The 11,577-nt window shown below is 45.2% G+C and overlaps 1 protein-coding gene across 1 annotated transcript; it reads right to left on the bottom strand.

Moving 5' to 3' along the window:
- On the bottom strand, window positions 1-11,201 carry LOC147185853 (uncharacterized). The gene is made up of 24 exons (XM_086104339.1): window positions 11,030-11,201; window positions 10,732-10,835; window positions 10,173-10,224; window positions 10,017-10,052; window positions 9,584-9,718; window positions 9,274-9,450; window positions 8,830-8,883; window positions 8,299-8,439; window positions 8,055-8,216; window positions 7,925-7,951; window positions 7,464-7,493; window positions 7,297-7,385; window positions 7,135-7,196; window positions 6,612-6,736; window positions 6,258-6,479; window positions 5,833-6,033; window positions 5,175-5,309; window positions 4,916-5,100; window positions 4,491-4,667; window positions 3,032-4,408; window positions 2,806-2,847; window positions 2,125-2,190; window positions 1,969-2,029; window positions 1-1,438 (listed from the first exon to the last, which is right to left on the bottom strand). Exons 1-24 carry the CDS (start codon window positions 11,184-11,186, stop codon window positions 1,389-1,391), a joined length of 3,867 nt encoding a protein of 1,288 aa, XP_085960465.1. The 5' UTR covers window positions 11,187-11,201; the 3' UTR covers window positions 1-1,388.
- Window positions 11,202-11,577: the final 376 nt, after the last annotated feature.

Below are 11,577 nucleotides of genomic sequence, written 5' to 3'. Positions count from 1 at the left end.
TTTGGTTTTAGTTGATTGACATTTATGATAACACAATGACAGAGTGTTGGCACGCTATAAAAGAATGACATTTCGTATCGATCAGGCTGTATAAATGATCACTCAATCGTACACATTCATTGACATTAGAAAACTCAACAGACATCATACGACGCGATCATCAACATTCAGGAGTCTCGAGACTCTGTCGACAGTATTATTCAAAAGATTTGGGGAGGGGGTGGGGACGAAAATCATCCTCTCTGTCCCCATCTGAATGCCTCTAATTTAATTAAAAGTATTCATTCGTACCTTGTCACGCCGAGACAAAACTAGCCAATCAGACGACTCGAGAGACAAAAGGCGTAACCAAGATTTGCTTCAGTCTTTTGCTCGCATGCATCAGCTGCTCACAGAGGCTCGCTGTTGCAAAGGAGGCAATTATAGTTTCTTGGCCGCTTACAGTATTTAACGACGGTGAGCGAGAGAGGTTAAGCTGGAGGAATTGCGACGGGCCTTCCGGCCAGCGCCGCCTTTTTCGCAGCACGTAATCTAAACGTAAAACCTCCCAAGCCTTTGCGCGATCGGATGGAGTCACCGTTGTAGTTCTTCGCATCTGCCGCGGCGATCGTCGTTAAAAGCACGACCGGTGCTTGACGGGGATCCGTCATATCCAACTTGTCGAGCTTGCACATGTATCTCATGATGTCCCCTTCATCGAAGCGAGATGTGTATTCATCCTGACAGAATATTGACTTTGGAAACCTTCGTTTGATTACAGCGCTCCATCTTTCGCCAACCGTCCTGCATGGCCGTGTCGGCGAACGCACGCGAGGAACAGTCACGTGACGTCCGGCGCTCTGTCACCGTTCGCGTCGGACCATCAGGTAAGTCGATGACCTCTTTTATGTTTTACTGAATTGTGTATTCCAAACAAATCAAACATCAAACTGGTAGCTTTTCATATCTGGCAATACTCCATCATGAATAAGTCATGCTATTGTTTTGTGTTTTTTGTTATTGTAAAGTGTCCTTGGGTGTCTTGACAGGCGCCTGTAAATAAAATGCATTATTATTATTATTATTATTATTATCGGTGTAGCTGCCTTGAGTACTGACGTGCATGCGCATTAGTCAGCTGGAGGCTTTTGGGCCGAGATGTGATGGGGGAAGCGCAAATATGGAGACGAGATCCGCCGGCCCGCTGTAGCAGAATATCATGTCTAGTGTGGGGGGGGTAGAACATATTATCGGAAGGCAAATTTGAAAACCTTTGAAAGAGGACAATAGGACAGCAGTATGAAAGTTCTTGAGAAGTAGAATAACAATCTTGCAACATTCAAACAAGATTTGGCGACCGTTTGTCGCTAGGTCAACTCGAGCAGAGACGCGTGCAGCGGTCATCGAGATCAACCGGCGTGAGATGATGCACTGACATCAGAAGACGGGTTGTTACCGCCTGAAAAAAAAACAACAAAACGCGTCAACAAAGTAGACCAGACAATGACAAAAAAAAAGAAAAAAAAAGGTAACCAGTCGTTGGTGTTTTGACTTTGTGAAGTCTGCCGTGACGTGCTGGTATCGAATGCACTTTGAGTTTGGTTTCCGTTTTCAGTAGTGGCAAGATGTTAATGTTGTTGTTGTTGTTTTTAAGTCCAGCTGACCCGGCGTTATGTTATCAATTTGGGAGTATGATTCAGTTCAAGGTTCACTGACGGCGTTGCGGTTGATTAATGCGACTCCCGGGCAGAAGGAATGGATCTCGAAACCATTTGAATGTCAGCGCGATGGATTCGGTGCTTCTGAATATCCCGAGATGATGGATCAAATAAAATCGCTGCGTTCATCCCGATGACGGGGGCCGCAACTACTGTTGGCAACTCGCAATGGAGAGTCGAAGAAATACTCAAAATGTGGTCGTTGTGCCGTTTGTACTCGGGAAGTATTGCACACTTATTAAAAAAAAAAAAAAAAAAATAGTAGTTATACCTCCTCGTCCAATGTTCTTAAAAGCTTGCAAGACACTTGATGAGTTTCCAGAACTGGTGATCTAAAAGTATTGACAGAACCCCACATGAGTACTTTATTGCAGAAAGGATATGTGAACTGGCTTAGCAAAATCATTTGCGTCAACGGCGTTATTACCTTTGTCCCACTTCCAGAAGAAGCTTGGGACAGTCTGATAAATGGCCTTGCGATTTCTGACCGCACCTGAAAAGGTTAGGGTACAAAATCGGACAGATGACTTTAGCTGGAAATATGACTTTTAATGGCACACTGCAAATGATTCTTCCAAATAGTGCCGTGAAGATGAACAGGGCAAAACGACCTTAGAAGCAAGTTAAGTTGCGGGACTGCTAAATTGTGATTGTTACGGACATGCTACCCCCCCCCCCCCCCAAAAAACCCCCCCTCTTGTTTCAGTGACTACATTGTAATCGTGCATCGTGAGAGCACAAACAATTATCAGACTTTTGTCATCAAATAAACGATGCGGGATACTTTCACTTTCTGTCATGTCTCGATGGCTGATTGTTGTCGTCCTGCCAGTTCTTTTGTGAGCCGTTTATTGCGCAATTCGTCTTGTTCGTTTCGGTGAAGTATTTTGTCTTTCTTATTTTGCCGTCTGGCTTCCATTTGTGCTTCGCCCGTCCACTTGTTGACTTTTTTTCCGCACTCACCTGGTGCTGATGTAGTACTTTTTTTGCTCACGGTCTCATGCTCCCTTGGTTTAGCAAATTATTTTGTCTCCCCAACATGCGTCAAGTGCTACATGCCATTTTAGTCAATAAAAAAAAAAGTAATTCTCGTGTTCGAGGTACCTACCCTTTTGACCAAGAGCGTTCCAAAAACCAATACGAAGAAACCCTATGTCAAGACAGAGAAAAAATTTGCAAAACTGGTCGGCAGTCAGGTGCAGGGTACATATAGAGACGGACAACCATACGCACCCACGTTCGCGCAAGTCGGGCGAGTGTAGCACAACACACTCGGCGACACGGAAGAAATCCATTTCTCAAGAAGCGTCGAGAAATGGTAATCGGAAACTCACCTGCAGAGAGTTGAAGAAGGCAAAGGCAATGTGGATTCCCAAATTTCTCGGGGCAACTAGGGTTCCCACTCCAAGACTCCAAGTTATTCCGAAAAACGGCGTGAGGATAGCCAAGGTCCGACAAACGGCCCCCAATACGTGCTTCTCGCCATCTTGCACGCTGCTTTGATTTCGTCGACTCTGCAGTACTTTCACCAACACCACGATTAAGATGAGGATGTTTATAAACACAATGAGGAGTGCCGGGATGACAAAGGCCAGCAGTGCTTTCGACTGATTCCAATTGAGCCAGCAGACCTGATTTTCTTGAACGTAAGTCCTCCTCGGAGCGGTGATCGCTATCGTAAGGGTCGCGATCAGAAGCGGCATCCCGTAGCCGAAGGAGAATCCCATGATCAACATGGCTGTTTTCGAGGGTCCTCTGCCCAAAACGTTGACCGTGTGATAGAACAGGAACATGGCAAAATTCAACATCCAGAAAAAGAGGGCCAAGTAGAAGAAATGGATGAAAAAGGTGGCGGCGGTGCAGGCGGGCGTATTTGTTTTTTCTCCTTCGGAGATACTGGCGCCGATAATGAACCAAATGTTTGCAATCAGGAGAGAGAGAGCGATGTTGACAATGGCGATGTTGCGCAAGTGGGATAGCGTGTCCTTTCGAACTCTGGTCCATATAAAGGCCTCGATAATGAGGCATAAAACTAAAGACCCCATGGAAATGCCCACGCCGATGAAGGTGATGTAACTCAAGATGCGGCTGTTGGGAAAGTTGGGCGACATGAGCATCGAAAACGAGGTCAGGTGGTCACACAGGCACGTGACCGTGTCGTCCGCTTGTTCGACGAGCTCGCAGCCTTCGCCGTCCCATCCTCCGAGACCGTCGAAGAGGGAAAAGTTCCAGAACACGCACTGAGGGTTCCCAAGGCCGTCGTTTACGATGTCGAAGGTGAACGTGATGTTGTTGACGGTCGTGTCGGATTGAACCAGGACGACTCTCCCGTTGATGACCCTGCCCGAGGCGTTGTTCTCGTCTCTCGGGGCGAGTACGTTATCCAGGGACTCAAAGGTGATCACGGTGAGGTTGGTCTCTCCGTTAGACTGCGGGATGTCGATCTCCACGGTGGAATTAAAGTCCCCGTTGAAGCTGCCGTTGAATGCCGTTTTGTTCAGGAGAATCAAAGGGGTTTCGATGCCGAAAGAATCATTGACGAGTCGACTCGTGATGCCCTCAAGAGAAAACAACAGTAGGGAGCTGGTGCTCTCATTTCTGGGAGTGACGGTTCTCCTTCCTAGAACCTCGATGACAGCTTCGGTGTTAAGAGTGTTCCACGCGTCAATTGCCTGATCTTGGGTAAGGACGCCGGTAGTTAACAGGACATCCTAAAGAAACAAAAAGGGGGCGGAGAAACAGTCAACAGTTGTTTTCACGTCATTTGCTGTGAGACGAGACGGGTGCCGATACCTCCATAGACTCCTGACTTATCTGGAACAAAACCGCCGTCACAAAGGAGGCCACATTGTTCAGAATGGTCACGATGGCCTCGATGTTGTTCGGATTTTCAGTCACTGGCTCGTTCAGTTCGATTGTGGCATTGCTGAGTTCGTCCAAGAACTCTGGCAAAGTCGTTTCAGTCAAAAACTGAAATGTCAGAAGAAAAATGGCCGTTGCCCTCAGTGCCTGGCTGGACTCAAGCAAACCCATCTAATCTTTGCAGATTTCTAGTCCTTAAACAGGACTAAAAGGCCCTTTTAGGTCATTTGTCATTGTACCGCCTTCATGGGAGCCCAGAACATTTCTTAAGGTGGGACCCAACTGGGTCCCCGATAACTCAAATCCTCGTTGTTAGAATGTTATTTGATTTAAAATAAGCAAGTCAAGCCACTCACCTGAGATTCGAGGAGTAGTTGCGCAATCCTCTGCAGGACGCAGGTATCTTCTCGATCTTCCCATTCGCCACTTTCGCTGCAAACGGCGGTCATCTCTCCCACCTCGCCAATATCACAAGAGACGCTGGCCATTTCGTTTAAAACTCCATTTCCAAAGTCCGGATCACCGAAACATATGAGTTCACCTGGAGATACGAGACATTTCCGCAAAGGGCGCCATCGTATTCCACGTGTCGTCACTTCCCGGCTCGATAGTTACCTTCGCCGACCAACACCAATGAGATGTTCTGTCTGAACTGAGTAAATTGAATCTCTTGACAAGGGATGTTGATTTCTCGGTTGTCGCAGTCTTCCTGTGTGATTATAATGACTTCTTGGATATCGGTGCCATTATCTAAACGTGCACAAAAATAGACAAGACGAGACAGATTATCGACACCCGTTTAGATTCGAACGCCAAGTCTTTCTAAACTAGGGAGAAAAGCTCAACTGTGTGCCTTCGCACCTTCAATAAAAAGCTAATGAACTGAACTACGCAAGACGGACAATCGAGAACTGCTTTCTTGACTGACTTTAGCGTGTTCGCAGAATTTTTAAGTGGCCCTTTTCACCCTTCCGTTTTTCTGTATGCAGTCCTCAAATGAAAATGTTTTGGCCACCCCTGAACTTAACTGAGCCAGATAAATTGGGTCTCTCGCAGTGCAAAAACAATGAGCCAATTCAGGAGTTTGCTTCGCTTTGTCTTGTCACATAGGGGCCGAAATTTTGACATTTCGTTGGTCAGTTCCAGTGTGATGGACTGGTCACATTTCCTCCTTTTTCTGTGCTCCCTTTCTAAAATATTTAGAACACCTCTGAACTTGCGAAGTTTTGCGACTGCAAAATCTTGTTTTGCTGCTTTTCTGTTGTTGTTGTACCTGAATCCGAGATGTCGCTAAACACCACCCGGTAGGGTTCCTGGACAGAACACCGGAGTGTCACTTCCTGCCCAACCTCGCACACGATTGTGTTTCGGCGCGGGACAACCCGGATTGCGGGTGTGATCCCAAGCCTGACTCTTTGATTCGACTCTTGTAGGAAACTTGACTCCCCATCGAACAGCCGACATTGATATTGTCCTGAAATTAAATCGTATTGGGAATGAAAGACTCCACCTTGAACTAATCTAGCAAGCGGGTGGTGACAATAGAGGAAAAACATTTTCAAATCACTAAATGCGTTATTGTTGCTCCCCCCCCCCCCCCCCCCCCCAATTGATGCCAGCAGATGACAAATGTATCCCAAGACCGCGTGTAAATTTTGCGTTCATTTTGAAAGCGCGTTTCCTCCAGAGATTTCTTACCATCGTCGGTGACAAAGAAATCTGTGATCGTAAGCGTTTCCGATCTTTCATCTCGTGAAAAGTTGTGGCGATCATCTATATCTTCATTGATTACAATTCCATCACGTGTCCACACCGTCGAAGTGATGCGGAAGTCGAGGTCCTGCGGTGGTGGGCCACATGCCAGAGTCACGGTTTCTCCGAAAAATACCTCAGATGGTACAGCTTCTAAGCTACTGCGGCCTTTGACGGGAAACGATGCAAAGATTGGACAATTATTCGACTGCAGAGACATTTTTTTTCCCCCCAGACAATGAAGAGAGACGACATGAGCAGGTCTTGAAATGTATTCCAATGAGAACCTGAGTTACTTACTCTCAAACACCACAGGAAACGAGTTCCTCAGGTCATTGAATATTCCTACTAGAAGTGCTTCAACAGTCGAGTCTTGAATTGGAGTATTTGCCGAAATGACAAAGTCGATAATGGTGCTACCAGACCTTTGTGAAAACATCAAAGCAGATGAAACAATCTGTGGGAACTTGATCAGTTGAATGAATTACCGCAATACTGTACAACTTTGCTATGTCCCGCGAGGTATGTCGTAATGAGGGTCGACTGTAAATACCGGACCAGTATCGCTGATCGCGATACTTTTGAGAGGCGTAGGGGGAAAAAAATATTTGACTGCTCGGCGCCGAGACAGATGCAGCAAGTCCGACGACATTGCTGTCGCCTATGTGACAAAACTCTTTCCGAGAGTGAAACTGAAAGTACTGTATGGATCTCGGATCGCTAGCATCAATCCGATGATGATCCTGACGCTTAGCAATATTCTTCGATCTGCACACCACTCGCGGAAAGCTCGCAGAATATCCGATGAAAGAATTAAATGTACCTGACGCGTAAAAGATCCGCTGATTGCAGACCTGGGATGTGGATCGGTGATTGCGTTTCAATCTGTTTGAGACAGTGAGCGTGCCCAACGGCTGAATTGAAACACTTCGATATCAACAATTACAAGCACTCCTTGAAGAGATGATGACAAACGATAACTTACGGAATTTGAAGATGTCAGGAAAACAACATTATTTTCGTCGTTGAATGAGTCATCAAAGTCCAGATCTAAGGTGAATGATAAAGACCTCTCTAAAATACAAACGGAGCTTGTCAGTGCAAATTTTTTTAAAAATCGAGAAAAATAGTAATTGCGTGTAACTCATTTACCGTCTATTGCCGGGGTCGTTGTCGGTGGACCTGGGGAGTTAATAGTAATGTTGAGTTAAAAAAAGAAAAACAGTTCTCAAACATCCCGCTATTTGTTCACAAATCTAACTCATGTTCACAAAACAACTTTCAGGACACTCTGGTTTTCACGAGATCAACCATAGAGATTAACCCCCCCCCCCCCCCCCCCCAACCAAACCAAAAAAAACCCATCTTATTAACCGAAACTCATCTGATTATAGTTGGGCGAAATCCGACTTGAGACCGAAGAACGGAACGGAAGTTTCTGAAAGAACGCTCTCAAATATCGATCGTTTTAAGTTTGCGATTCCGAAATGTTGCAGACGAGCTTCATTCAAAGTCTATCAGCACCGAGTTCATTCATAAATATATGCTTTGAATTTGTTTGCGGCATTTTAGCTCAATTAATGTTGGCGTTATATGCATTCCAGATACATTACTTTCTGTTGGACATGTAGCGGAGATGCCTGCGGAGAAAAAAAAAAGTTCATCGTAAACATCATGCTGTCACTCGCGTTATGACGAATAAATAAATACGTTCTGAAACATCTTGAGTGCAGTTGCGCTTACTTGGCAGACAGAATATCCCGTTTGGGGGAATTGTATTGATGCAGTCGCAATTTTCCACACTGTCAATGTTGCAGGCGCCAAAAGTTTCACAGACCCCGCAGGGCCATAGGTACTCTTCCCCGCACTCGCACTGCTCTTCCAGATTGAAATTTGACTGGCAGACTGAAAAAGAAATGGACACCGCAGCGTTGACTCATCACATTTTGAAAAACAAAAGACCAAGAAGCATGAAACGCGTTCTCACCCGTGGTCAGATTAAATTCTGTCACGATGAAATCGATGGCGACGTTTAATGGTAAACTATCCGCTGCTTCTCGGAGTCGTTGAATAACTTCTGTTGGCTCCGTCCTGAGTGTCCTGATGTCGAGAACAGTGTCTATCGAAGCTGACGAGAGGTACAGGAACAGGACGGCACTTTAAACCACATGCGGTATGATCTAGCCGCCTCAATAAAACAATCGACTGTGGACGATATGTGTTCGGAACGCTGAATCCCTTTCAGACAAACGTAATGGAAAAATGAAAATAAATGAGAAGAGTATTATTTAAATGTCAAGCCGAGGGTCAGACTAAGGACTGGAGTGCACCGACTTCTTGATTAGGCACATGCACCATCCCTTTCCATTGAATTTTCTCATCTCTCGCGCCCGATACGTCGATTGCGACGCAAAATCGGTCGATGGAAAATGAAAGACGCGAAATCGGGACTTTGAAATATGCACTTTATCGGGTTGGAAACATAAACGGGCTACGTTGAAAAGAGGTTTGACTGTACCTCGCATCGTTGGCTGCATGACTGGTGAGACCGGTGTTGGACATGGTGGGATAACTGTGGAGCAAAAAAAAAAGAGAACAAATATTCATCGTTTAATAGAAAGGGGAAACCGGTCGGTGTCAAACCTCATCAAATTCTAAAAAATCAATAAGCAGCTTTGAATAACAACTTCACATTCGACATTCAGTGTAGATCTTTTCCACCCTTGGGTCAGAATATTTCAAAAATATCCTCCTGAAATCACATCTCGGTCACGCGAGAGAGGCTACGTCTCACAAGCTCGAGGATGATGGCTGGAGACAGGCACGTCTGGGCATTCCGACTCACGACTGTTCCCGCCGCAACCCGGGTGAGGAGAAGGAAACGGAAGCGCGGAAATTGGTCGTGCTTGACTTTTACGAGCCGACTGTGATTTCAACAGATGAATATAAGATATCCACTTACTTGAAATTGGTTCACAGAACCCCGCAAATGGAGGGATGCCACGTATGCAGTCACACGTCGGTATTGTACTGGCATTGTTGCACGTAGGATGAGTTTCGCAGATGTCACACGGCCATCCAAATGACTCCTCGCACTGACATTCATATTCAGTAGCAGAGCTTGAATTTGAAGAGCAAACTAAAAAAAAAAACAGATGCCGGAATGGTCTTTCTTTTTTTTTTTTTTTTTTTTTTCCAACTCTGACAAATTTCTGAATTGGATGAGCCAGTCACATTTGTTGAGGAGACAAACAACGAAGCAAAATTCTTACCCGTGGTAAGATTCCAGTCCAGTCTTAAATCATTTATCCCCGACTCCAAGATCGAGGGAGCATCCTCCACCGCGACCCTCAGCGAATCAATGAACGCAAATGGCTTTGACGTGTTCACGATGAGGACCAAGTCCACTGATGCCGAGATGGGGCACAGGGGACACGACGACAGGAATCAGTTGACATTGCATTTTGGGACCTTCATTTGAAGCGCAGAGTTTTCTGCGTGGCCTGCTGGCCTTACTCGTAGGATGAGTGACGATGGTTGTACTTTATGATGCAAACTTGGTTTTCATCCAAACAAGAACTTGGCAAAATAGTGAGCCTGCGCGTGTGGTTAACGTCACACAGCCAAAACAATTTTCACATGGGACTACATTTAAATTGAATAAGTCTTTGTTTACAAGCATTTGGAAGTAAAAAGAAGCGGTACCTGTGATTAGTTGGGTCGGAGGTGCGATGGCGATACCTGCAAAGCACAATCACAACCTCAACAAAAAAAAAAAAGTTCATTGCAACCTTTGAATTGCAGTCGTGCATCGATTGACTAATGCTCCATCCTAATCAAGTCCTCTCAAACATTACTCACCATTCCTTTTTTCTCTGCCATGCCTGTGGGTTAGTTTTATGTCTGTTATCTCCTGGAACATATTGAAAGCACACTCGAGTCACATAAAATACCAAACTGGAATTTTAGGGCAGTTTGGAATGGGAGCTATTTTGTTGTTGTCAGTTTGCTCCGTTTTGTTCACCTCACAAACACTTTTTACAAATGTTTCCGCGTGTCTGTCTCAATCTGCCCGCCGGCATTCACGTCTCGATTTCTTTCGCTCTTGCAATAGCTGAATAACATGAACCGTGCTAAGGTAAACATGGCGAAAATAATTGGCTACACGCGTTCAAGAGCTTGTCAAATAAATCCAGGGTGTTCATTTGTCTTTCAATCACCCTGCACGTCACCGCAATTATAATTGCATGGATTTTCCGTTTTGCCCCACGATAGCTAAAAAAAGCATCGACGCTAGTGGAAACAAAAAACAAAACCAAAACACCAAATGGCTTCCCAATCCTAATTCCAACAACGTATTTGTAGTTGAAGAATCATTTGCGATGCGTTTGCAAGGCATCGCACTGCATTAAAAGCTTACTTTGAAAAAAAAGTTTGAAGACTGTGTGGGGTCCTTATTCCAGACGTAGGCCCCCAGAAGGAGAACACAGATGAATCGTAGTACCTTCTGTAATGTCATCCCGACTGTAGGGAGCAAACGGAATCGCAATCAGAAGAAATTCAAATTGGCCCTCTTAAGACAGAAAGCCGTCCACCCGTTTTCGAAAGCGCTTGAAAAAAATAAATAAAAATCATGTCAAACGTGTTGTTGCGCCTGCCTGGACATATCAAGTCAAAGCATGTACGACAAAGAAGTCGTTTCCAAAGTTTGTATTTACCTTTGGTCTTCTTGTTATTGGTGAACGCAGCTATTTTGCCGAACGGCTTCTGAAAAGTCTGCGTCAGTTGCCATCCATCTACTTTATAGGGCTTGCGTCCGCGTTTACGCACCAGTCTGACAGGTTCAGTTGCTACACATAAATGGAACAATGACATTCATTATGCGCTTTGAACGTTCGAATTAGGGAATTAGGTTCCTTCTTCCTTGATGTTCGGGCTGCTGCTCGAACGCCGCTGCTGTTTGGGTGTGCATGAGGGCCTTTTAAACGTGATACGAGCAGAGAGTTAGAGATCAGACAAATCCGCAGTTGCTGTATCGTATGATTTTCTGATATGCCAGCTGTCGTTTTAATACTGCTTTCCAGTGGTGAGAAATGAAGAAATTAAAGACTGAATAGTTGTTATTGTGACATGGTTTGATGATGGTGTACACCAAGGGTAGGGAAGTCCGGTTCCTCGAGAGCCGTATCCCGCTTGTTTTTGATCCGTCCCTACTACAACACACCTGAATCAATTGTTCATGATCGTTTCAGGCCCGTACAGAGCT

This window comes from Hippocampus guttulatus, chromosome 23 (genome assembly GCF_054856545.1).
Source record: "Hippocampus guttulatus isolate MCC_2025c chromosome 23, RoL_Hgut_1.0, whole genome shotgun sequence".
Lineage (NCBI taxonomy): Eukaryota > Metazoa > Chordata > Actinopteri > Syngnathiformes > Syngnathidae > Hippocampus > Hippocampus guttulatus.
This window is presented reverse-complemented; position numbering and strand designations above follow the sequence as displayed.

Excerpts from the sequence above, each read along its gene's own strand:
- LOC147185853 (XM_086104339.1), bottom strand. The coding sequence starts at position 11,186 with ATGTCATTGTTCCATTTATGTGTAGCAACTGAACCTGTCAGACTGGTG. Across the intron at positions 10,053-10,172 it reads TGGCAGAGAAAAAAGGAATG|GTATCGCCATCGCACCTCCG; the intron begins GTGAGTAATGTT and ends TGTGCTTTGCAG. Across the intron at positions 7,952-8,054 it reads CGGGATATTCTGTCTGCCAA|GCATCTCCGCTACATGTCCA; the intron begins GTAAGCGCAACT and ends TTTTCTCCGCAG.